The 27,733-nt window shown below is 40.1% G+C and overlaps 1 protein-coding gene across 6 annotated transcripts in view; it reads left to right on the forward strand.

The window, feature by feature from the left end:
• pard3bb (par-3 family cell polarity regulator beta b) overlaps positions 1–27,733 on the forward strand; it is a 200,963-nt gene that overhangs the window by 128,590 nt on the left and 44,640 nt on the right. For 5 of the 6 annotated variants that reach the window (XM_056388847.1, XM_056388842.1, XM_056388845.1 and 2 more), the window contains one exon: positions 16,910–17,030. In XM_056388847.1, the coding sequence (XP_056244822.1) occupies positions 16,910–17,030 (121 nt within the window). The remainder of the gene's footprint in view (positions 1–16,909; positions 17,031–27,733) is intronic. The other variant, XM_056388843.1, reaches the window with a different exon arrangement.

Raw genomic sequence — 27,733 nt, forward strand, 5'->3', positions numbered from 1 at the left:
GTGTGTACTCAAATGCCCACTAACATAGATATTGTGTGTGTCTGTGTAAGGTCTGAAAACCAGGGGCCGATTATATTTTTGGCATCCAACAGCTTTGTGGGGACTAAAAAGCTGGACCCCACAAGTTTAAATGGCTGTTTAGAGACTCTGTAGACTTGGTTTTAGTTCTGGTAAGAATAAGGTTAGGATGAGAGGCTAGGGAATGCATTATGTCATTGATGGGGCCTTAAAAATGTAGTACGATAGGAATCTGTGTGTGTGTGTGTGCGTGCGTGCGTTCGTGCATGCATGTGTGTGAGGGGAAAGAAACCTCACTGCAGGGCTCACTGTGTTCTCAACAATCCTTACCCCTTACCTTTATTATGTCAGTCTCAGCTCACTTACTTTTGAATATATCTACCGGTACAGATAAATACACACACACACACACACACGGCCATCCACTTTATTTCTGTACTTGTCTGCAGCCGAGGAAGTAAACCTGTTTGATGGACAGTTGCAGGCTTCACAGAGATGTTTTCTGACGCTCTGTTTTTCCTGTATTGTTTCGTCCATGCATAATAGCATCTATTTATGTAAAGTCCTGACTCCTTTGACCTTGACTTTTAGGGTAGACTGCTGTAAGATTTCAAATTGACAGTAAATAAAAAAAAATAAAATAAAATAATATATATATATATATATATATATATATGCACAGTGGATTCATACGTTAGTTTAGTTTCAGCTAATTCAAGACAGGGAAGGAAACATGATGCCAGGTTCTTCCAAAACAGAACTAAGGTAACGGCTCTTGATAAGCAAGGCTATTTAATAGTGCTATAACAAATTTGAGTGTACTCTTTAATTATCAGTATGTAGTATGCTGATTACTCCCATGGATCCAGATTAAGCTTTTAAAGAAGCTATATCTCAATTTCAATCGCTTACACAGTGCTAATTTGTGGCTTTTTAGTCTTCATTTATCCAATATTTATTTATTACATTTTCCCCATCCCTTTCCTTCCTTAAAAGAATTAAAGCGAGTTGTAAAATGTCTTAATTTTAGAAAGCTATATCCATGGCCACAGCAGTGCTGGCAGATAGCGCTGTTCATTTATCATCACTTCCTGAAACCTGATGATGCAGACAGAAGGAAGTCCAGGTATTGGCTGATGGTAATCGATGGTGCCAAAAAAAGAAGGCAGTGTGTCAGCGGTGTCTGTGTGCGCGTGACTCTGTGTCACTTTGCGTCAAGGGCGGCGAGAGCCGTGGTGTGCATGTGGGAGACCAAGATAAACAAAATCGCTACGGACTCCATTCCATCAGCACCTCAGCAATGAAATGAGGCACCAACCGATTTACACCACACACACACACACACACACACACACACTCACACAAAAACACTAAGACTAATGCAGTGACAAAAACACCAACAGCATGCTGCTCACAAATGTACCAAGTTGTGTGTGCATGTACAGTGTGTGTGTGTGTGTGTGTGTGTGTGATGAAAGATTTAGATTTAGCAAGTCATGTTGAAAGTGGCTCTAAAAGCCAAACAATGAGCTGGGTACAAGGGTTGGGCATCGTTTGAATTTTATCAATTCAGATTCTCATTCTGCTTATTCAGAATGGTAAAAAAAACGAATGAATAAAATATTGAAATAAATAAAAGCAGTCAAATATTTAGTTAACAGAAATATCTTTATTCTTTAATGTGTTAAGTGAACGTTCACAAAATAAACAGCATTTATTATTTACAACAATAAAAATGTACGATCCACAGACATGTGCATTCAAAAAATATTATATAAGGGATCAATCTAGAACAGTTAATCGAACTAACTGTTAGTTGTTTTGGACAGACTGTTTTAGTGGTGACAAGCACATGCATCTTTATTTGTCCTATATTTTACAAGTCAATGACATCACATATTGTCCTGACTATCAACAAATTTACACCTTGTCCAGTCAAACCTAGAAAATATAAAAGGGATTATACTCTTGAATTGAGACATTTCAAGCAGAAAATAATTCTCATGAAAATATGTAATTAATATGTAAAAAACACAATGCTGGCCAAGAATGACACAATTAAATTGTAAAGCAGAAGTAAATATGCTCCAGCAAGAAAAATATGACAGTGAACGTCAAACTGCACTTATTGACCCAAAGGTGGATTGAGCGTTGACCGATGTGCAGTAGCTGCAGCAGCAAGGCAACAAACACTGCACAGTCATCAGATGTGCAACTAATCAGTTTTGCACATATTTTGCACTTTGTGTTGTTGTTTTCTTTTTTAAAGTGAAGCCACACTTCTGCCCATGTCTTTCACACTGTTGTAACATTAGCCATGCATGCTAGCTCTTTTTTTAAATGGAGTTAATTGTATTGAGTAAAAAAAAAAAGAAAAGGAAAACTGTTGGAGCTGTGGGGTCACACCAGGATCAGCTGTCCCTCACCTGACGCCGAGGCTGCTGACACTCATAAAGCTTGTAAATTCAGCAGTTGTTACTTTCAGCGTCTAGTAATTTCCTTGTTAGCCACTAATTGTTGGATTAAGAAGTTAATGATTTCATAAAGGAACAGTAATTTAAAATAGTGAAGTCAGTGAAGTCTTTATTCTTTGCCTGTTTGTTTACACTAAGTTGTGCTAGATCAATAATCAATATGTCTGAATTCATATGTTTTGTTTCAGTGGTGGTAGCTGCCTTTAATTTCTCAACAGCTGTCAGTGACACTGAGTGGCGCTGCCTCTGTGTCAGCTATTTTTCTTTATTGCCATTGTTTGCCCATGTGGTCTGTAACTCCTGGTGCACCTTCATAAATTTGAGGAGCCCCCTCAGTAATGTGACTCTGGAACTGGGCCTGAGGCAGCTCATAAATGCAGCCAGTATGCTTTCATATCTGCAGGTGTCTGTATGATGGATGTCTGTCGAGATATGTGACAAACTTTAGCAGAACAGCAACAGGTTGTGAGACTTCTGCGATAACGATGATGAAAAGAGCAAATTGATCAATAATGATGGGGTGCATGGGTAAAATTCTGTTTGCGTTTTGATGATCATGATACTGCTGCTTTAGTAATATGTTCCTAAAACATCATTTCAAACACCATGTCAGTTTCTTCAGACCGCTGACAAAGGCAGCGTCGTGTGGCAATTTACACACAGTGGGGTCTAAAAGTCTGAGACCACTTTCCTGTTCAAGTGAATGAGAAAGTGGTTTATATGAGTGTTATGACCTTATTTTTTTATTTTTGTTTTGTTTTGTTTTTTATCACTGGTTTGCTTTGAACAGCTTTGTTATAGGAGGACAGTTATTTAACCACACACCACAGTGATATATCACACTGTCTGCCTCTCAACTAGCCCACCACCTTTAATTCTAAAGGGCACAGCCAGCTCAATTCCTTATGCATGGCAGAGTTTAACGCAGACTCATTTAGTAAACCCATTGCACACACACACACACACGCGCCCACACACACACATACACACAGTGAGCGAGAGAGAGAGAGAGAGAGAGAGAATGCACATTAGGTAAAGATTACACACATACACACAAAAGCATGGATGTGTTTTGGAGAAGTACAGACACATTCTCTCCCGCACTTACTCTTATAAACAAGCCAAAATTTAATTATCCATCTCCATGAATAATCTGCTGTATCACTTTCTATCTCTATTTTTCTACCTGTCTCTTTGCTCAGCGGAAATTATTTCCGACAGTATGTTGTGATCCTTTACTGTTGTGGACCGGGTCTCTGACTAGCTCTTCAATTTGATGCACAAGGGCAAACAATGCACATTCACACTAGTGTTTTCAGGTTGTTTTTGAACAAATCTCTTGTTTATTATCGCAGAGTCATCTACTGAAATGCACATAAAGAGAGTGGAATGATAATACTTTTACAGCGTGATCATCTGTATTGACACTTAACCGTAGAGCAGGCTTATGTCAACGTCTTCACATCTGCCTACGCTAGAGATTATTTTCAACAAGCTGAGACATCAGGGGTCAGAAAAGCCAGCTGAGTGTGAATGAAGTGCTAAATCATAGTGGGAAAAGATGCATTTCCAACTTTGCCAGCTTGGAGTGGACATAGAGTCTTTCTCCTGGTGTCCACCCTCCTGCAGCTCGTCTGTCTCTCCTCCATGTCAGCACACAGATGGGCAGATCTGAGGGCCTGAGTGGCTTCCACAGGGAAGGAAGTAGCGAGGGAACCAGGGGGAGAGAGAGAAGGACTCAAACAAAGGAGCTCTTCAGAAAATTTTGAAGTGAAGAGCAGGATTCTTTGCCCACCTTCTGCACGTAAACACACACAGATACACCAGACAAACACACACGCAAACACACACACACACACACTGCTCTCTTCCTCTCACTGGAACTCCCTCTTGTGCACTCAAACACTTAGGTGCATGTTCAAATCTGAGGTATTTACACACACGTGCACACACACACACACGGACAAACTCAGAGTCCATTTTCTGAAGTGACCACCTAAGCTTTGAATGAGTGCTGCCCTCAGTTTTCTTGAGTGGGTGCCCCTTCCTACCCTCACCCAACCACCACCACCTAACCATTCCAAGGGCCCCTTACAGGTTACCATAACAACCACGACCTCTGGCACTCCACCAATTAGAAAACAATCAGCCTGGAGAGACCAGAGTGGAGGGAGCTTGAGAGAGAGAGAGAGAGAGAGAGAGAGAGGTGCTGTTGCACATGAGTGAAAGCTAAGTAGAGAGCAAATAACATAAAAAGACAGAAACGTGAAGAAAAAAAAAAAGAAAGGTCTAGAGTGCGGTTGGTTAACATCTTACCAGGAGAAAGCACAGCTCCTCCTAACCTAAGGCACTTAATACTTATCATGAAGGTTATTAGATGTCTTTACTTATACTGCTGCTTGTTTTGAGACCGTGTTAAAGAGGCGTTAATCCACCCCTGCGGCCATTGAGCCTATAGTCTGATATGATACTGTGCTGTATTATGTGCTAAGTTCAACGTCATCTTTTTATCTGTCAGAACTAAAAAAAAAAAAAGGCAGATAATCAGATGCTTCTCTTCCGTGCCAGTGCAGTTGTTGTATTAAGCTGAGTAAACCTCTGCCGGATTGATAACCACTATACAGAGTTGCCACAAAGTCTCTGCTCTGCCCCCCTCTGCCTTCTTGGTGTTGCTCCATTTGTGTTTGTTTTGGGTTTGCTTGACTAAAGAGGATAAACATGTTGGAAGCGGTTTTGCCATTGGCTTTCACTCGTCCCACCATCTGCTATTGCGAGAAAACTCTGAAAACTTTTGCTGTTTGTGCTGGAAGAGCAGCCGTCCTCTCGCTGCTTTATATGGTACAGTAATACTCTTTCCTTCTGTACAGCAATCCACCAGATTTCCTGTGAGATACTTGTCAGTGTTAGTCGGTGTAAGACGCAGTGTAGTGGTTGTTAGGCTTCTTTTGTGACATTTACATCACGAGTATTAGGCCGCTAAAAGGCTGCATAAAGACTGTGTAGAATTTACGCAGCTGTAACATCTTCTGTTCTTTCCCAGACATATTTAGGTGTAAATGTAGAGATTGCTCTTGTCTTATTTCACAGAACACACTATGAAAATATAATATAAGAGTCAGAATGGTGAAATGGAGACCAAGAGAGACATAGAGGGAGCTCATACAGGAATGAGAGATGAGCTTTTAGCATTGCTTGGCCAGTCACTGGAGAGGCTTTCTTTTCTCCATGTTAATTAATCAGACATTCTCTCAGCTCATTGAGTGCCACACACACAGACTCTCTCTCTCTCACACACACACACACACACACACACACACACACAAACACACAGCAATACATACTCACTCTGTTTTATCTTGCACACTTTACTTACACACGTACACGAATACACACACAGACACACACTCTTGGAGGGAGCTTTAGTGGGTGCAAGGTTGGTCTGTGCAAGTACTGTTTTCCACATCACTTTCTTCTCATAGGTAATTAGTCTTGGAAGGGTGGGGGCTTCGGGTGTGTGTGTATGTGTGTACTAAAGGGTGTATCTTTGCTAGCGTTGGGTAGGTACATGATTTTGGTGCTAATATATTATAAGTAAATAATATAAGTCATGAAGAAAAGCTCATTAGTGAATGAACATAAACATAAAATGCACTGAATAATTTGCATCTGATTTGTTCAATTTTCTGTCATATTTTAGTCTGTGTTACAAGGATCTGATGCAGGGCCTCCTGTTTCTGGCCCTTTTGATCTGCAATTAATGAAAAAAAAAACACCATCGTTTATTTTTTGTGTTCAAGAACTTGAAGGAGAACTTCCTCCGTTTAGGTTTCATTGAAGAGCAGGAGAAGGCTGAACTGATGGGTGTCTATGTGCTATAACGCCTTAGATTATGACATCAGACAGGGTCTTCATCTCTTCTTTTTTAACAGGAAACCAATCTTTTCTAACCTTACTCTACTAGTTTTACTTGAGTAAACAATACTACTGTGTGTTCACCCGCTCCATATATGGGTACAGCAGATCTACAACATCTCATTTCTTCATGCATGTATGAAGAATATGGCATTATTGTGGAAACTCTATGAAAAGAAGCGTGGAATTTTCAGCCAATTTAAAAACGGAGAGAAGCATGTAGACTCAAGGACCATGACGGAAAAGATAAGTAGAAGTTTGGAGTGTTTTGGAACTAAAGGGAGGTAAAGTGGAAGGTCAAGTGGGATTACGAATAGAGAGGAAGGGAAGTTAGAGAAAGAAACAGGGGAAGCAGTGAATCAGAAGAGAGGTATGGAGAAGAGAGACCCAGAATTAGTTTGGAACTAAAGGAACAAGTTAGTGGGTGGAAGTTCTGAAGAAAAGAGGGGATTTAAATCTAAAGGCAGGAAGAGAGGGATACAGAGTAGTGAAGATGGAGGACAAAGGTGAGGAACAACAAAAGGAGGATAAAGAAAATGATTTAGGGTCGTTGCATTGTTAGAAAAAATAAATGAAAGAAGAGGATGATTTGGAAGAGACAATGCAGGGTCCAAATTTTGTGGGCTGAAAGGACCCAAGTAAATGCAGAGATGAGAAAAGTGGATCAACTAGTGGGGAGAAAAGGAGAAAAGAAGAGTTAGCGAGGGATTCAAAGGGGAAGAGAGGCTAAGTGGGTGTTTTGGGATAATTCAACAGATGAAATGGGGAATGAGGTGGACAGAGTGAGGACATGCAAGGAGAATGAGGAGGTGGGGTTAGTGATTGTCCGGACGTGAAAGGGCACATCGGACTGAAAAAAGGAGATGGGAAAGTAGAATAAAAATAAAGGGGTAAACTGAACTGAGCTGCTGAGAGTAGAGAATGTGAAGAGGTCTAAAAAAGAGGAACGAGAAGAGGTGGGGGGGGGGGGGGGGGATGGTTAGCAGACGAGAAAAGGGCCAGAGTGTGTGCTTTCCGGACTCAAAGCGCATGATTCAGCTTGGCTAATAAGGAAAAGCTCTCAAGAGGCACTCATCTGCCCCATCCCTTCCTCCCCCTTGCTCTCTTTCCGTCAATAGACCCTTTCTAGGTCTCTCTTTCCCCCTGTTGCACTCTCTTCCTCTCATTTATGATTTCCGCCTCTCGTATTTGCACAAGTAGTTCTCAATGAAAAATAAATTCCATGCAAAGGACATCCGTCCGCAATGGAGCACGTACACGGTGAAAGGACACATGGGCACATACGCTCAGGCTCTTAAAAGGACACACAACACATGAACACTCTGAAAGTTTCGAGACACAAAAGATATACGCTCAGTGACAGAATTAGCTTGGTACGTCTTTCATGTTATTTTCCATCTATAGAGATGTCTTTTTTATTCCCCTTTCATACAGTATGGGTTATTAAAAAGTGAATGAAGTTGAAATTTCAGTAGTGGCAAGCTGTAGCTAAGCAACACACATACACTGTTCTGTGGTTTTTGTGTGTGTATTGTATGCCTCATATCTCAGATCCTATTTGACAAAAAATGTTATGATTCATATTCAGAGCATTACTTTTCTTTGTATTTGTGTGTTTGTTTGTTGTTGTTTTTTTCCTGTTCACATCATATAAAATTGAAACTGTCTCTATACCAAGGGAACTTAGAGAAAATGAAAGCTCATGTTTGGGGGTGAAGGTGAAGACAAAAAATTTTGGGAAAGGTTAGTATAAGTTATTATTATTCTCAAGTTTGGTTGAAATTATTCTGGTTATGAAGATTATGATTAAGGTTTTGCTTATTAAACTCTAATAAAACTACAGGTTGAGTCCACACAGCCAGCAAATATTTCTATAACAAGCAAAGAAAATTTGACAGAGAGCACGGGAGAGGCGAGGTCATGTGATGTAAAGGTCAGCTGGAGAGACTTCTCCAACCTTCTGGAGTGAGTTGAGAGACTTTTAGTCAAGCTAGAATCAAGTGTAAAATGGCCCAACACTTTTAACTATTTTTTTACTTTTAATTATTAAAACTTTATCCTTTTGTTTGTGTGCTTTAGGCTGGTCTCTGCCAGTCTGTCAGTAGATACAATTATTTTTTTATGCTTTGGTCATTTTACTGTTGTTTGGATCTGAACCTGCAATTTCCTACAACAATTCTCCTCTTTTTTTTTTAATCCATTTAGGATTTTGATATAACCTGTTAATGCCCCTGATATAGCCTGATATCATTGTTAACTTTTATCTTAACAAAACATTTTATTGGTTGTTTTAAAGGCAATAACAACCAATTGTGTTGTTTAATTAGGAGGACTTGCACTGAAGAGAACGGAGAGTTTTAAGAGGGTTACAGTTAAACCACAGGAAAAGCACAAGAACTGTGATTGGACAGCTTATGTTTCCTCATACACTTTTTCCGATACTGGTAATTGAGAATGTAGACAAAATAAAGCAGCTTGAAGAAAGCCTTTTGTACATCTTGCAAAGTCATCTCCACTGCAGCTCCCCCTTCAGTTTTGCAGTGATCGTCGCTCTGTATCACAATAAATGAAAGAACATAAACGTGCAGTTGCAAGGCAACAGTCCTCTATTCTGTAATTACACTAAGTGAACTTTTCCATCTTTATTCTTTATCACAAACAAAGTGAATGAAAGATTTAAAACAGAATTGCAGTGAGAAATATGAACACAAATGGAGCACGATACGACATGATCGTGTGCAACACAGTAGTTTGGCTGTGGTGCTATCAACAAGTTAAATATAATCACTGGACTATGAATCAAACCCTACGCTGTAGGTATCTTTGATGGGACAGCTGTTAACCCCTTCTATCAAGTGTAAATCCAGCTTTACAGAGATGCCATCTACAGCTTATGTGGTTGGCAAAGACATTCAGCAAATAGGCGTCCTGCCACACACACACACACACACACACACACGCGGCTGTTAAAGTCAAAGGGGAGTGTTGAGCCAGACAGCCTGCTTCCATGATTTTATGCCAGAGAGTTTACCACCTGTAGCGCTCCCTCTCTCAGTCTGTCACGAACACACACACATGTGCGCACACAAAAGAGGACTTGTCTAAATAATGTTATGCCAGACAATTTTCAGTCTGTGCAATGTGAATCTATATAGACACATACACACACACACACACACACACATACACACTGATTGTCATGACGACTGGATGCCAGCCTCCTTCGCCACTGTGAGTGTCTCCCTTGTGCACGCAGGCATTTAGACAGCTAGTCTGATTGATGTCATAGCAGTCGATAGAGCACTAATTACTCCCCGCGCTTAGACGGCGCTGTGTAAGGAGCAGTGTCATATCCTGTCAGCCGCATTTTAAAAACTCGTGTCACTTCCTGTTAGGCTGGAGAGGAAAGGAGAGCAACAGAGCAACCTGACAGCACGTACATGTGCCCACACCACACACACACACACACACACACACACACACAACTGCAGCGTATTACCAAGTCTTTCTTTCACTCACCCTCTCTCCCCCGGTTCTTGCCCCTCTCTTTCTTTTTTCCCCTCTGACCCACCTGCCAGAATTGGTGATCTTTTGTTGTCAAGCTTCATTAGTGGAGACGTCAGCTAATTAGAGCCAAGCAGAAGCTTGGGAGATTAGGTGGAGGAAGATGATGAAGGCCAAGGCGAGGGAGGGAGATGGAGGCAGGGCAGAGGGGATGGAGATGAGCAGATGATGAAGAGATTAAGATGGAGTGGGAGGGAAGGAGAGATGGATGGTATCAAGGTAGGGATGGAAATGACAGCAGAGATGATTGCCTGCACAAACTGTGCAGGCTGGGGCGAGGCGAGAGAGTGAGAGAGGGTTGAATGGAGGTGTGAGAAATTGAAAGTAGAAAGTGCGACAGAATTGTGAATATTTACTGCCCTAAATGACTCACGGTGAAGGGATTTGTGGAAAGAAAATCGAATGCATCACAGAAATGTCAAAATGATAGAACATATACAGTAATGTAAAGAAAGCTCATATCCATGTAACCAGATGATGAACAATAACTCACACTGATGAAGTTGTTTTTTATATTTGCAAGTAATCCTGTGTGTGTGTGTGTGTGTGTGTGTGTGTGTGTGTGTGTGTGTGTGTGTGTGTGTGTGTGTGTGTGTGTGTGTCTCTCAGTGTGAGTGCGTGTGCGTGCAAGCAGCCAAGTGAAACAGATAGAAGACACAGGCAGAGACAGAGATAATGCATTGACCTGTGTCTGTTGCTGTGGTCTGATAACGATCCTCCACTCTACAGCTAGACACCGGGGAAAACACACACGCACACACACACACAGACCAGCACTCATTTGTGGACGTGTGGAAAGAAAAAGACTACAACTCCCTCTTGTCATCATCAGTCAATATTAAGTTTCGTTTCCTCTGTTGCTCTCCCTCACAGCTAATCGACTGTGGTTTGAGTCCTGTCATTGCCAGGAGATGATACCGGCCTAAAAATAATAATCATTTTTAAACTGTTCATTTATGAGGTCAAATAGTTAAAGTATTGATACATTATTTCTCTTGTGTAACAGCATAAAGAATTATATTAAAGTTGTATTGATTTGAATTAGGTGATCAAGTATAATTAATTTAATTCACACAATTTGTATCCTTGACTAAACAAGTTTTAAGGTCACCACCTTATTAGATCTCATTCCAATGGGAAGTAAATGTTCATTTACTGTTGCACTGAGAGGACAGAGACAGTCATTTGTAAGTCAGACATTTCTAAAGCGCCAAAAAACACAGTTATTGTTCGCTGCATTGATCAGCGTCAGCAGGATGCAAAGTCACAAATTTCCTACTTTCTTGAAAAGGGTGAAGGAGCCATTTATATACAGTATGTACCACCTCTTAAGCTTTTGAATCGATTGCAGTTCATGTTTTCAAGCTTTATTGATTTTTTCCAAATGGCTATCATGACTTTGTGTTTGTGCTAATGAAAGGAAATCTGACTTTACTTCTTTTTTTTTTTTCAGAAGGTCAACAGCTCTGCCAGTGGGTAGCACTTTTATCCTTTTCTTGTCTGTTCACTCCAAGAATGCAAGACCAACACACACACACACACACACACACACTCTCTCTCAGACACATTCTGATATTTGGGAAGTAAAGTCTGATTTAATCCCTCTGACACTGAATTGTACCACACTACATCCATGAAAGAGATGTCAGTAGCTTTCTTTACATATATATGTATTGTTTAGTTTCTATGTTTTTCTAACACACACTCACATGTACACATACCTGCATAGATGTTATAAATCAGACTGAGCTAAGAATCTGAGTAACATATTTCCCCTGTGTACATCTAACTATAGACTATACATCACCTGTGTGTTGTTAGTGTATGTGTGTATCTGAGCACATACATGTGTGTGTTGCTGCATGTATGGCAGAATGTCCTTTGGTCATTTTCTGTCAGATTTATGAAACCTTTCAGCCCAAAGTCATCTGTTAGAGAACACTAAAAGCATTTGCTTGACCTGTCCTTTCTCCCTGTCTTCGTCTCCTCTTCTTTTATACTGTATCCATCTTTTCCTCTGCCCCTGTCTTTCTTTGTCTGGAACCCTTAATACATTTTTCTGATGGACGGAAAAGGCCAATAGATCTTCAGGTGACAAATCACTGTGTTTCCCTTTAGATACCAGCACTGGTGTTGGTAATGGATTTGCCACATTTGCACAGTTTTTAATTATTGATGATGTTATTAAGCCAAGCCTAAAGTCAACCCTGGCTAAGGTATTTTCACTTAACAGGAGCATTAAAGTTTAAATAAATAAAACATCTTTCAGAGAATTTAAACCTATGCATAGTGTATTATTCCTGAACAGACTGTGTTACTACAGCATTTGACAGATCCCACATTATGTCATTAAAAATTAATGTTAAATATACATGACCTTTGAACACGTCACACTTCATCCTTCCCTCAACACTGGAGACTTCCTCTTAGATGGCAAGATCCCAAAAACTGATTTAAAGGGAAACCAGGAGACGTGTTTTAACGGTATAACTTTAAAGAAGAAACTGCACGTCTTATAACCAGTCTTGTAAATATTTATGGGCTTTAATGACAAAAACGTATTCCTTTACTGTGGACATTGATATATTTTAGGGCGTTATTAATGGAACAAAGCCCCTCAATTATTAATAGCAGCATTATTAACAGCTATGCCGAGTTTCAGATTCTGATTTTAAACATTTATAGAATTATTATTGGTGTGACAGAGCAAGAGCAAGAGATTGATCTCTCTCTCTCGCTGTGTGTGTGTGTGTGTGTGTGTGTGTGTTGTGTGTGTGTGTGTGTGTGTGTGTGTGTGTGTGTGTGTGTGTGAGCGCACGTGCGTGCGTGTGTCTGTGTGTGTGCCCACACTTGAGAGAAATAAGAGTTTGTTCTTGCTGGGGTAAGACTCTGCTTTTATTTTGAAACACATAAACCTTACATATGACTTTTATTTTAGATGTCAGAATCAAACCTGAATATCCTGAAGTATATGACTGACTCATCTAAAGTTAATCCTGATGTGAAAGTATGGGTGATTAAAGCAATAGTGTTGATATGTTTTAGGTGCATAGTCATCTACTCCGCAGAACAGTGCTATGGTATGTGGCTGTTACCACATGAATCAATGCTAGTGGTGTTTAATGACCACAATGGTAGTTAAAAAGTGAAGTCATACAGTTCTGCTTCTTTTATAGCTTACTTGTTTCTCTAAAGCTAATCAATAACTTCCACAGTTCCTCAGTATGTGGTCATGGAAATGTTTGCATACTTATGCGCAAAAGTGTGTGTGTGTGTCTGTGTCTGTGTGTGTGTGTGTGTGTGTGTGTGTTTCTGTCTGTCTGTGTTTATCATATTTATTTCTCCTCGAGCCCACCCTCTTCCCTCTATGTGGGGTTATAAATCGTATAAAGTACCCTTTGTGTGAGTGAGTGTGTGTGTACTTATGAGTGTTTGTTTATGTGTGTGCATGCGTCTGTGGGCATAAAATAAATGTTGTGTACATTTTACCACCCTATTCTCCCAGGCCATCGGTCAATAAAATAGAGCAGAGGGTGTGTGTGTGCATGTGTGTGTGTGTGTGAGAGCATATTTGCATGACTTGTATATCATCTGGTGCTCCTCCTGACACAAATCATTTCTACTGTGATGCATAAACATGAGAAAGCACAGCAAAGAAAAATGTGCACAAAACAGAATAGGACAGAGAAGAACCAAGAAAACAGAGTAGATAAAGAATAGAAGTGATCTCGGGACTCTTTGAGCATTGCATATTAAATTTTTCCTCAAACAGCCAATGTAATGGCTATACAGACATTGTCCATAGCTAGCTAACAGTGTATGCAGCAGTTTATGTTTGTGTGAGACTCAGACTGTTGCCAAAACCCACCAGAAACTCCAGCGGTCTCTGTTCTTTCCCTCCAGTTCCTCAGTTTTGTATGTGTTCAGGCTGTTGATGGAAATAGCCTCAAACATTTACTTGGACTGAAAGAGTTAAAAGTAAAAGGTCACCAAATGCACCTGAAAAGTCGGTAAATCTAGCAACAAAAGCTGTAAGTTGGCAGCATTGCTTATAAATGCCCCCTTGATGACATTTCGTTTTGCCAGAACAATGGCCAATGAGGAAACTCCAACACTTGGCCAACCACTGGTGTAACTGAAATCACTTAGTCAATCAGTCACAGACATTCATTTTTCCAAGGCTGGTCTGGTTGTTGTGGTCCAGCTTTAAGGAAAAAAAAAAACTGACATTTCTTAGATTTAATTTTTTTTAATTGTAAAAATTTAATTGAAAAGAAAATGTTGGAATGAAACAGAATAGAGAAACAAAGTAACAGGACAATCAAGACTGAAAAATGTTGTTTCTCTTGGTCATGAGATGCAATTAGCATCTGATTTCACTGTGCTTCAAATTTGCTCTTTGCACAGTCGATGCTGTGTGTTACTGCTGACACAGCGGTATTTCTCTCTGCAGCTAGAATATGGAGCAGAAACACACCCGTACACAGACACAAACACACACAGATACACCGACTTTAGATTGTGTTTCGCTACAATGCAGCCCCCGATACAGTGTATACTGTACGTAAATGCAGCTTCCCTCAATCTCCTATATGACTCCAGTCAATTTTAAATGGGAAAAAAAGAATCAATGAAAGACAGCCATTTTCCTATATATTCTGTTTTTCATTGTTTGTATATTCTCATAAATTAACATGAAAAATAAAAATAAATTAGATTCAGATTTAAGAGGGAGACGCTCTTTGGTGCATGAAGATGCTGACAAAAGGACATTTAAACAAAGTCATGTTGTAACATGGGGGTGAGAGCACAGCTCAGACATGATTTGTGATGTGAGACTGGGTGTAATGTGTTTCAGAGCTGTGGATATTACAGTCATTCTCACAGCTCTCCGGGTTCATGGTTTCAGAGAGTGGAGTGGGGGTGAAGGGGCAGGATTCAACAAGAGAACAGGTAAAGGAAACATAGGGATAGAGAAAAATAAACTTGTGAATGGAGTTCACATTTTGGGAAAAATAACATTGGTTGAAAAGCATGACCTATTTTTTTTGGTGCTTTCTCATTTAGCTTTTATAGCCACATTATAATTTACATTGGCATCTGTGAGGAGGGTTTTGTTTTCAGGACAGTATTGTTTTAGAGGAATTAATTCCTTCAGAATGACATTATTGCAGGACCTCTCTTTGATAGTCACTATGCTAGTGTGAAGCTTCCAAGAGTAATAATTAGACAATGGAACCACTTTCAGTCCGCTTGCTAATGTGCCAGCAACTTGAATGTGCCACATCATTGTCTATCATGTTGCTAACCCTTTTGTTACATTACTTGTGGTATGTTAGACAATGCAATTCAGTTTTTCCCCTGTCCACCATCATCACTGTGGAATGTCTCTGTCTCTCGATGATTGGACATACATGGACTTTTCTCCTCTTAGCTAATCTGTTTTTGTGGGCTGTGCATAGACACTGAATCACCGAATTGCCAGTTTGAAGAGTAAACACACACAGTCAGTGCTAAATCAGGGAAGAAGTCTGTCTTGACAAAGACTCATTTTTACATGAAAGAAATGTAGAGTGGATATGCTTTCAGATGGGCTACTGTATTTGAGCTTAGCTCATATGTATTTGCACCTCTATGTTGAGTGTATGATGATTGGCTCTTGTCTGTATTTTCTGAGCATCTTCAGGGTTTCTCACCTGGACCACGACCCCTGTTAGGGATGGACTATCCCAAGCAGCCGCTGGTTTCCTAAAGCTCCCTCCAGAGCAGTTATCCCTGATCTTACAGTTTTTTATCAAAGTCTAGATTTGACTGGGGATTTCCAGTTTCACAGAAACAAATACCCACACATCTAAAACAGAGCAATATCCATGCACATTATGGGTGACATGCTGACTCTTTGTAGTGCAACAGTTTTGCATGACCTCTCTGATGGCATAGTTTACAGAGTGCCTTGGAGAAAAGGGAGAGAGTGGGTTGCTATTATTCTGACTTTTCATAAGTCCTGGTGGTATATCAGTGTGTTTTTCCTCCTTCCACCAACTTGGTTCATGAAATTGCACAGTGCAGTTCTAATGGTGCATCTGGGAACATATGTGTAGATATGGCTTTCCATATTTCCATTATGTGTGGGTGAGTGGATATGTGTGTATGTGCATGACTCACAAGGGTGCCCAGGGTTCAGTGGTGATATGCTGCATATTTCCTCTGTTGACAGAGAGAAAGAATATTCATAGAATGATTGATGTTTTTGTTTTCTTGCCTTTTGCAAGAGAAAAAAGGAAAAACATGGAACCCCAGATATAGATGTAGGCAGTCAGAACGGTTAAGAGATTGATCTGTGCATGTGTGCGTGGCACAGGCACGCACGCACGTGAGTGTGCACATATACAGGTGGGTCTTTCTAGTCTTTATTTCTGCAGTCAAATTTCTGCACACTGATGTTGGGAAAATTACTGTTTAAATAAACAAATGGCTTCTGTTGACTCGCTCATCATCAGGACAGCTATGTTCTGGTGATGCCAGAGCTCTTAAAAGTTTTTTCATTTTATATTAATACAGATTTGATCCGGTGACAAAGACTTATGTAAAAACATATAGCAAACTATAATTGATCATGCATGTTGTTAAGTTAAGCCCAGAAATCCCCAAATAGTGCTGAATTTACTTCGTTTTTGGCTGCATTCCTGCGCCTGTGGGGTCTGAAAATTCTTAATTTTCACCTTGGATGTGTAACAACTTAATTAACCCAATTACATGTTTGTTTTTCAGAGCCATGTAAAAAGCTTGTTTCCTAAAACATTTTTGTCTTCTTTTGCTTTTGTGTCTCTGTGTGTATGTGTATGCTTGGTTGCATCTGTGTGCCTGCCTTCTCTACCTGTGTGTGTGTGTGTGTGTGTGTGTGTGTGTGTGTGTGTGTGTGTGTGTGTGTGTGCGTGTAGCAGTGTGGACAGGATCCAGCAGCTACGGAGAGAGTACCAGCAGGCAAGAAGAGAAGGAATGGTACCACCTTATGAGGAGCTGGACCCACGACGCAGAGGGCACGAAAACGATGCACACAGGGTAAGGAACATCAAACGCACACATACACACATGTACATATGGACACACAAACAAGCGCACAGCAACAGGAAAGTCCACTGAAATATAGATCAGGTAAATCTCCTCATAGTCTCTTAATTTGAACCTTTTTTCTCTCCTCATATTTATTTTACTCCTCATCAGACTGTCCGTCATCAGAGCACACACCAGTACATTGTGTGTGTATGCACATGAGTATTTGTGTGAGTCACTGCTTTTATTGCATCTGTTGAGTGATCGAGGCCCTTTAGCTGTCAGCCGCGAGTTGCTCTTTGACGTGAACGGCTCCTGCAGGTATTGAGCTGATAGGACTGGTACGATCCACGTTTCATTGAGGATGAGACACGGAGGAGATAAGTGGAGGTTTTACTTGCTTGTCATCTTGCAGGTACTGTTTTTCAAATCACAGAATCATAGTCGAGTCCTCACAGATCCACGTCTGATCTCAGGCTGCCTGAGTCATGCTGTAAAAAAGCTCCAAAGCACATCTGCGATGCCGTAATGACGGTGTATGATTAATGTGCTAACAAGAAATCACCTCCCACACTGGTACCAGGTGTCACCCCGGCATGACTTTGTTTGCAGCTGTTGCTAACCAAGTGTGAGTACTTCTATTATAAACATGTTGCTAGGTATCACATTTTATTTTTGTTAGTCTGACAGCGCCATTGTTTTGCTGTAGCACTTGGTCAAACAGACACTGACAATATGTCCCTTTTTACCTGCTGATTTCTTTTGGTTATTTTCTTGTGTGTTGTGGTAATGGTATTGGCATCTCCTCTTAATGCCTAAAGTCTAGACTTCTAGACGTCTAGTGAGTTTTTATGATTTACATTGTTAATAAAGGAGGTGCAAATCAAAACCTGTGACATGTTTGACAGTTTGGTATAAGGCTTGTGGTTTATTCCAGGTTTCATAAAGCTCTGCTGCACTATTTCTTCCACTGTTGACTCTTTCAGACACAATTTATTTACACAACACATCTTATTTGTCACTCAACATATAAACTTGGGTGAGAGAACAATTTGAGCTGATGTCATGGAAAATCTAGATTATTTATTATTCAGTTATTGTGAGTGGATGTTAAAACTCTGCAGGGATACACAGTGATGCAGGCGGCTTCAGGCTCCTTATTTGAACAAAGAACAACCGCTTATCGTTTTTTCCTTCCTGCTAACTAAAACAAATCTTAATCACACTCTTTCAGCGATGCAGTACGGTATCACTGAGTACAGTTTGTCTTTTCAGGACACACACGATGCCTGGTCTGTTTCTGCCTTACTTCAAATCCAACTTCCCTGCTGTAAAATTAGGTGCCTCCTGAATTTCACCTTGCCTCCTCTTGTCACACTGATATTTAAGCTTCCAGGCTTTTTTAGAAAAAAAAAAAACTAAACAAAATTAGGTCTTCACTGTGGAGCTAAAATTAATCACCTCTGACAAATGGACAGGTTTATTGCAGCATATCACAGTTTAACCACTGCACCGCGATCGACACTTCAATTCAGCTCAGCTGGACAGAGAAACAAGCTTTACTTCTATGCTGTCAAACTTCATTAAACTATGGTTAAAAGATGAATACAAAATAAAATAACTGCATCATTTTACTGTTGATCAGCATTCCATAATTTAATCATTCATTGAATCATTAATGTTTTCACTTCTAAGATGAAATATTTTGATAGAAAACACTTCAGGGTTTTAAATGCTGAGGAGATGACTCAGCGTGCTTATGTGCTTGGGTGTGTATTACAGTATGTGTATTACTTAATGGAGTTACAATACACCAGGCCACGAGTCCTCAGGGTTGCGTAGGAAAATGACATTATGTGCTTGTACGTCAAGAAATACAGTCAGCACAGTAGAAGTCAGTGCTGCCTGCAGGAACCCACATACCAGGGAATTACTTTCTAAATGTAGTAACTGAGTCAATGCATGAAGAGAAAAAGAGGTCTTCTTATAGAGTATCTGCAGGTCTTTTTTTTTCTTGCCTGCTGTAGACAGTAACAGTAGTTGTGACTTTTGGCTCTCAGGAGACAGTTTTTAGGAAACTCATTGACTCATAATAGACAAGTGTGTTTAACTGATCAGTTAATTCATCAATTTTCAGTAGTTTACCTGGATCCAGGTGTGGATGGATTATGAGAGAATGGGCCTCTGGGCAATAGAGTGTTCCAGATCCTGAGCCCACTAGCAGAGAAGACTTGGCCACCCCTGGTCCTTAGACCTTGACTCTGGAGCAGCTGAAAGGCCACTGCTGTAGAATATCAGACTGAACAGCTCTGTAATGTAGCCGGGCACCAGGTCATGTGGTGCTTTAAAAGGTCATCGTGTTATGTTCAATTCACTTGTTAAAATAAAGTAAAGAGTACAACAGGTGTAATATGATCCGGTTGCTCGGTTGTAGTTTTGCAGAGCCTGTTGGCTCTATGAGGATTCAGACAAAAGTAGAAATAAGAAGACGATGCTTTGGGATTCCACAATATTGTGACATTTTTCAGTATTTCCTGATATTTTATGGACCAAACCAGTTAATCAAGAAACGAATTGGCAGATTAGTTGATAATGAAAGCAGGTTTACATCCGTAGTCAGTAGTTTATTTAAAATTTATTCTGGGTTCTAGGGTGCACTGAAGTGGTGTTCAATCAGTGTGAGTTTTATGTAAATGCTGAAAGTGACATTGAATGATTCAGAAATGTAGCGCCTTTCGTTTATCCAAATATACACCTGCCCCACTTTAATTCAGATATAAAATTAATTTGGTCTGTGGCCAGCTAGGGGCAATCTCCTTTACCCTGCGATCGATAGCCGCACATTACACCGCTCTCTGCCTCCAAATGAGAAAACTTTTTTTTGTTGTTTATAAAGCAGAGAGCGAGAGCAATTAGCATGCTTCAGAGGTGGAAATTAAGTTTGAAGTTGGAAAGTAAAAAAAAAAAGGAAAAGAAAAAAATCAAAAGAAAAACAGACCAGTAGCAGTTGCCATAGGGCCTAATAAGCCCCTCTCATTAAGGATGACGCATTTATTAATTAAAGCAGAGGCGATTATTTACCTGACTGGCTTTCTGTGGGAAGGGGAGAGGGAGAAGTAATGGTTATGGAGGTGAGCCGACGGCAAACTAATCCAACTTCACTTTTATTGGTTTGTTTGTTTCTCCTTAAGACGTTTTTATTTTTTGTATAGGACCTGCTGAATGACTATGGAAAGTAAAAGCAATGGAAACTTACGTGTAGAGAGAGAGAGAAACAAAACCAGAGATGAAGGCAGAAGGGGAGAGTTCCTCATGCAATGTTGCCACAGTATATTGTGTGTGTGTGTGTGTGTGTGTGTGTGTGTGTGTGTGTGTGTGTGTGTGTGTGTGTGTGTGTGTGTGTGTGTGTGTGTGTGTGTGTGTTTTTTCCCCCTATGGCTCCATTACCATCTCACTGATTCATGGTTATGGGTTAGCTGTCTCCGCTAGCAAAATTATGTTTGCCTAAAAACAATTATCAAGCATCAAAAGCCACACCACAAGTTCGTTTCCAAGTGAGTGCATTGTGTGCTTGTGGGTGGGTGTGTGTATTTTGGAAGACAACAACAGACTTTCTCCCTAAGGAGAGGGGAACTAAATCAACAGGGTGCCATTGCTTTTGCCGCACACACACACACACACAGTCCTACACAGAGGGTATGGAAGCCAATTGTTATGGTGGGCGGTGTGACACAGCCTTTATTATAGGATTTAATTATAATGAAAAGCTTTCATCTAGTTTTTTTTTGTACTTTGGGGTTTAATATGTGTGTTCATTTACAGTTAGTCATTTAATTACTAATGACATTTAGTTGTGTGATGCAGAATGAAATAGCACGGAAACCTCAGATTTAGAGCACACTGAGCTGCAGTGCTGCTGCCTGCTCATTGTGCTGCTTTTTGTTTTTGCTTCATCTTAAAGGGTTGCTACGCTCCTTTTTGCAACCTCCTGTTTTCTTTATTGTACAAATGTGCTCACCTGAAGCTTGTCAGTATAGCCACAGTCTGACTGAGTAGTTACTAAAGTCACTGGAACAGTTCAGGACCAAATACTTTGCTCGAGAGCATTTTAATGGTCTTTTTTCCTTTTTCCTTAGTAACTGTGTTCTTGCTTTAAAAACAGGTTGGAGAGAGTGTGCAACTTTCTGCTCATGGGACTCATAGTCAGGGGTCAAAGAGAACATTAGATGCTCATTCAGGCTACTTATCTCCATTCTTTTGCCCATTTTCAAAATGTCACCCCCCTCAATAGTAGGGAAAAATGTAGGACATATCTGAATAAGAGCCATTTAACTGCCTAAGTCCCACTCAAAACCACCCCCACAGGGATTGGCATGCTGCTTGTCTGAAGGTGAAAGTGTTTTATTGTAATCCAAACCCATAGCTGATGCACGTCTTTACCTCTGTCTCCCCCCATCTTTATCTATGTCTTTCTGTCTATGTCCTTCTATTTCCTATTATTTAAGCAATTCTACACGTTTACAGCATGAAGACTAAATATGAGTTTACGACCATAAGAAATAATTCATCAAGTGAAAATGCTTTTTGTCAGGGGACATGGTGGAAAGCTTCAGGACTGTATTGTGATCAAGCCATCATGGAAACATTTTACTCTAACATTTCCACATTGACTTGATCAACAAAATAGATTTTGCAATCAATTCTGGTTAAATTACTCAAACTCTTTATATAGACAATTATAATTTGCATAGATTGCTTCAAAAGACAACAGGCATGAGAAAAACAGGTAATTAGAGTGTGATACTGGTAAATATTCATTGTTTTCCTCCAAGTTATACTGAGTCATCATGCTTAGCTCCTGTTCGTATAGCTGGGCGCCAAATCCTCAAAACTGAAAACTTAAATCATTAGCAATACAGCATACCAATGAAGTGAATTAATATAATGTAATGCATTTTTACGTCGTATAGCACAGCTGTGCTGTCGTCAGTATGCCAGTTTGCCAACTAAGGAAGGATATCTGAATAAGTCATTTAATTGGATTATTAACTGTTGATGATTTTTTTTTTCTTTTTTTTTTTTTTTTTCTTTTCCACTCATGCATCTGTTTCCTGTATCCGTTTCAGCATCAGGGTGCTGACTATCCCAGCATGTACTGAAGGGTGAAAGGTGAGAAACACCCTGGCCAGGTTTTTAGTCTATCATGGGGCAGAAACAGAAGACAGAAGAATACATTTGCACTCCTATTCTTACCTACAGGGAATTTGTATTTGATGTAATCAGTATACCTCTGCACTGTGGGAAGAAAACCCACACCGAAACAGGGAGAACATGCAAACCCCACAGAGAAAGGTCCTAGCGCTCTGGCCGGCAGATAAAAGTCTCAGAGTTGGGAATTGTGGGTTTGGAAAAATAAAACTTCACTGTCTGAATTGTTTCCCCATCTACTCCTGATACTGTATGGATGTGTGTCCAGCCAGCTGTTCCCTTCAGTTCTTTATTTTTTCCAGTTGACAAAATGTTCTCTCCGTATAATGAAGCTTTGAATTCGGAGTGAACTGAATCCAATGAGACAATCAGAAGGTTTTTATTTACTAATTTGATATTCTATTTCCCCTTCACGCACTTAAAAACATGCACGCATACACACACGTAGTCCCTGTGAAGTTTAGACCGTGGCAATAAGTCAAGGCAAGTGATGTAATGTGTTTTACATCCTCTTCAAAACCATGACAAGTTCACTTTTAACTCTGCCAGCCATTTAGTATAGATCAGATCATTTTGGAAGAACTGCATGATGGTCTTTTACCCATAACAATTCACTGCTGATGAACCAATTCACCAGAAAATGAAGACATATTGTTTGGTCAGATATTTTGTCAACTTTGTCAGTGTTTGAGTAAAGTATAGCAACATATGGCACTGGCTGAATTAAACTTTGGAATATTTAAGACTGTGCTTTCCTGTGAAGATAATCGTTTGAAAGCAGATGTCACTATTGTCTTCAACAAGTCGAAGGAAACACATATGTAACAGATTCAGTTTTGTTGCTATTGGCACTTAAGATCAAAAATGCCCCTGGACATACAGTAACATTGGCAGACTTGGTCATCTGTGCCACCTCCAAATCCATGTATAGTTATAAGAGGATCTTGTATCATATCCTGTTGATCAAGACTGAATTCTTTGTACTGTCAGAAATACGTCCGGATCCATGTTGTAGTCTGTGTGTGTGTGTGTGTGTGTGTGTGTGTGTGTGTGTGTGTGTGTGTGTGTGCGCGCGCGTGTGCGTGCGTGCGTGTGTGCGTGCGTGCGTGTGCGTGCGTGCGTGCGTGTGTTTCTGGCATTTCTTTTTCGTCTTTGGTCAAGGTCTCAGTCCCCTGAACTGAGTCCAATATTCTCCCTAACCTTGTCACTATTACCATCCAGAGACAGGCACGCCATTGTGTGATTCACAATAGAATTTGGGAAAATCCCGGCACACTATTCCCACAACCTTTCTTATTTTATCTTCTCTTTTTTTGCCCATTTTAAACTGACTACTGTGAAATCTCTTCTTTTTTCTCACTTTTATCCATTTGTCCTACCCATTCAGCATGTGGACAGTGTAGGGTATGTTGTGAATTTACATAAAAGACTAACGTTTTTTCAGCTTAATCAAAATTTAAAAAAAAAAAGATTGTATTTGTTGGTAATTTAACCGTGCATTTTAAAGACTCTGTATAAAGTCTTTAAAATGCACGGTGAGCTAAATTTGACAGACGAGGGAATCTCTGCAGTGGAAAACAATAGTTCCACAACTTTCTTTTTAATGGTCTTGACACCATCCCAGACAAACTAAATAGGTTAGAAATGCTGGGACACTGACACAGAGTATTGACTTGAGCAAATACAGAAAGGCTTTTCACCATGATAGCACAATTTAGTGCCACATTCTGTATGTATGTGGGCATATTAGTCATGAGTATCACCCACTGAGACCCGTGACTAACAATGAACACAGTTTTTCCATCCTGTACAAAGAGCCATATTTCTCTATTTGGAGTGCAGGGTGAAGTAAGGTGAGGTCTCTGATTCCTCAGGCAAGACTTTTTTTCCCCCGTTATTTATTGCAGTTCTGACTAAACTTGTATCCTGTGAAAGAATCAGCTCGTCTCATTGTGCTGCTTATGTTTGACCATGAATGGATCACCTACCTTTTTTAGTGACATTTCATAGTATACATCCACCCTATAAGCCCCCTGTGAGATCCTGCTTAATTAATTAGCAAATATTTTAAGTAAGAATATGTCATTTGGAACTCAAAATGTCTGTACTATAAATATGTGGTATTTTTGCGGTTGGGAAAGATGTGTTTTCCCTGTCTTTCATTAAAGAAATCACAAATTTAATGTGTAATATTCTCACAGTTAAAGTCTTTTGTTGAAGGTTCTTGTAGTTTGCTTAAGTTTTATTAGTTTGTACTTCTAGGTTTGAACTTAAACTCTATTCCTACACAATGTCTGAGCAATTCCTGCATTCAATATATGGTAAGGGGATAGTATTAGGAGTATTTGTAGTTAGTATTTCCTGAATAAGATCATGGCCATTACGTGATGTCGTCATCTCCAAATTTGGCAAAAGAGCATGCATTCTGTCGGAACAGTGCAAGTATAAGGAGAGACATGATTTTCATTGATTTGGGTATATACTACTCAAGCACAGCGGATTGTAACGGAACAATAATGGTTGAATTGCTGAATTTCAGCTTTAAGGGTGTGTTCACATCGATATTGGGTGAACAGTAGAATAGATAAGCAGCACTGTCGACAGTCCCTTGATTCTAGAGTAATGCCTCAGGCTATTGATCCTTCCACATAAGGCAACCAATCACTGTTTATGGCTAAACAGTCTTCTTCATTGACCAAGTCAGTCATGTGACCTCAGTCAGACTCAGCATGTCTTTCTCTTGATGAAGTTCGAACTGCAGATAAAAATCCCCCCAACAAGCAAGAAGTGAAAATGGCTACAGTACATGGCTAGCATGGTTAGGAGCATCACAAAGACGCTAAATGTCTCTTGATGTCTAAGCTTTGTAGACTTCAGTGAGTTATTGATTACAAGGGAGTTAGGTTTATTTAAGTGTCTGAAATATTGTTACTTCATGTACTATATATAAAAAGGCTATGATTATTTCACTTCTGATTAGAACTGACAGTGTCCTGCAGTACAAAGTCAACACAATAAAAAATGTGTCACTGTGTTACAGTTTCTGAACGCATGGTGGTAGTTGGTATAAATTGCATAAATCAGCGTTTATAGGTAATAATTCTAATTATAGTTTCTGCTTGAATGAAACTTGTTCTGTGAGACTAATGCTATAAATTTAGGCCTCTAAAATAAGATATTTTGTCCATACCATGGAGGTGTACTTGGCAGACCTTTATATTTGTCATTTTACAGCCATGCCGGGGCAGACAAAACCTCTTTGCCCTCACACTTTCCACACTCACGCATACACACACACACACACACACACACACACACACACACACACACACACACACACACACACACACACACATAACCCTTTCCTTTGTGACCTCGAAACTGTTCATGTGATTTCAGCCATTATAAAACAGAAATAGGCGTGCTACCTTGGTAGTTTTATAGGTGGACAGGCAGGGGATCGAACCCCAACCCTCTATTAATAAAAAGGGACTGCAGGAAACCTTGTAGCTGAGTGTGGGTCTTTGTTATAACAGACAGGGTTAAGAGAGTTGTTTGTGCGCTACATAAAAACTGTTTTTTCATCTCTCTCTCAATCCATTCTCTCTCTTCCTTTCTCTCCATCACATTTACTCTGGTTCATGTTCTTTCAGCATTATTACTTTCCCTCTCCAATAAGAGGTACATCATTATTTTTTTCTATTGAATATGACATGAAGAATGAAATGCTTATGTTGGTTGGTTGAGAGGATTGTAAGGGTCCAACCATTCATACATCTACAGACGCGTGACACATGAAAGGAAAAAACAACATTATGTGTGTTGTAAGGTGTTGAGCCACCACGTGGCACCAGAACAGCGTCACTGCTCCTTGGCATTGAATCTACAAGTCTCTGGACTCTGTTGCGGAGGGATGAAAACCACTTTGCCAAAAGATATTCCCCCATTTGGTGTTTTGAGTACGGTATAGCGCTGCTTAACATATCGGTCCAAAATCTCCGGTAGGTGTTTTACTGGGTTGAAATCTGAGATTTTCATATTCATCAAACCGTTGGCTGATCCCTCGTGCCCTATGATTGGGGGCATTGTCATCTCGGAAGAGCCCAATCCCATCAGGATAGAAATGTTTCATCTTAGGATAAAGGTGACCCTTCCCTCTAAAGTGTCACCAAAATGTCCCCCATAGCATAACAGAGCCGCCCGATCTCCTCACTGCAGAGGTCAAGCATTCAGGCCTGTACTGTTGTCTTGCTGTACGCCACACATGCACTCACCCACTTGTAGAGAACATGGTGCAGAATGACTCATCTGACCATTTCTGCATCTCTGTAGACCAGTTCCGATGGTGTCTCTCAATTGTGCATTCATGTATGTAATGAGGGGATTTAGCACTGCAACCCTACTATAATATGGAATTGTGTAATTGTCTCTTGCTGTCACAGTCTGATCAAGTTCTGCATAGACATTCTCAGTCAACCGAGGAATAGTCGCTCTTCAGTTTCTCCTTATATATCACACTAATGCACGAGCATCATGGTCACTGACCGCAACTCCTGACCATATTGACTGACGTCTTACCCATCGATCTAAATGCAGATGTCACTTTAGTCACTGTTCCTGTGTAAACATGAGCCAGTCTAGCTCCTGCCATTCATGCCCCAACAATGAACCTTCTTTCAATGAACCCTTTTCTTCTTGCCATCTTGATACAAAATCTGAATCAACTGGGCCTGCTCAGCATTTTCATACCTGCCACAGAGCAAGACTGAATGTTAATAGTTTAACTGTACCATGCAGCGCACATATGTGGAAGCATCTGCATTTAACTCATTTAGTCAGGTTACACTTTTAATTTGTATCCTCCTGTCACAGAGTTCAAGCACTTGGACAGAGAGAAGGATGGAAAGATGTACATGTAAACACAGTATATATTCAGTATGTAGTCAGAACAAGTGCAACAAGAAAAGCAGAATTTGAGAGAAGAGAGAGAAGGTAAAAAGTGAGTTTTGTTCTTCAGTATGCCAACTGTACCAAGTAAGATCATATTTCTCCGGGCTCCATTATTAATGCCAGCTCTGGGTGACTATAAATCCACTGGAATATACTGTACCACATCACCCAATCACCAAAGACTGCACTACTGGCAGCAGACACTCACACCTCACTTACAGACTGCATTCCTAATCTCATGATTTGAAGGGGATGCGTATCAAAGGGGTCTAATGTGTAATTTTTTTTTTTTTTTGCTCATTCAGCATACACACCTGCACACAAAGTAACGTACACACAGATGTGCATACACACAGATAACAGAGCACAAGTTCAAACATGAAGACACAGATTAACGCACGCAGCCAGCATGCTAACACATACAGTACAGGAACATGCTTAAAACACACAATCAAATGTGCGAACACTAAACCGCAGCTTTTCTCGTGGAGAAACACATTTGTGCTGTTGAAACCCATTGCTCGGATCATATTCTTTTACTTTCCATCTCTGTC

Source organism: Seriola aureovittata, chromosome 11 (genome assembly GCF_021018895.1).
Source record: "Seriola aureovittata isolate HTS-2021-v1 ecotype China chromosome 11, ASM2101889v1, whole genome shotgun sequence".
Lineage (NCBI taxonomy): Eukaryota > Metazoa > Chordata > Actinopteri > Carangiformes > Carangidae > Seriola > Seriola aureovittata.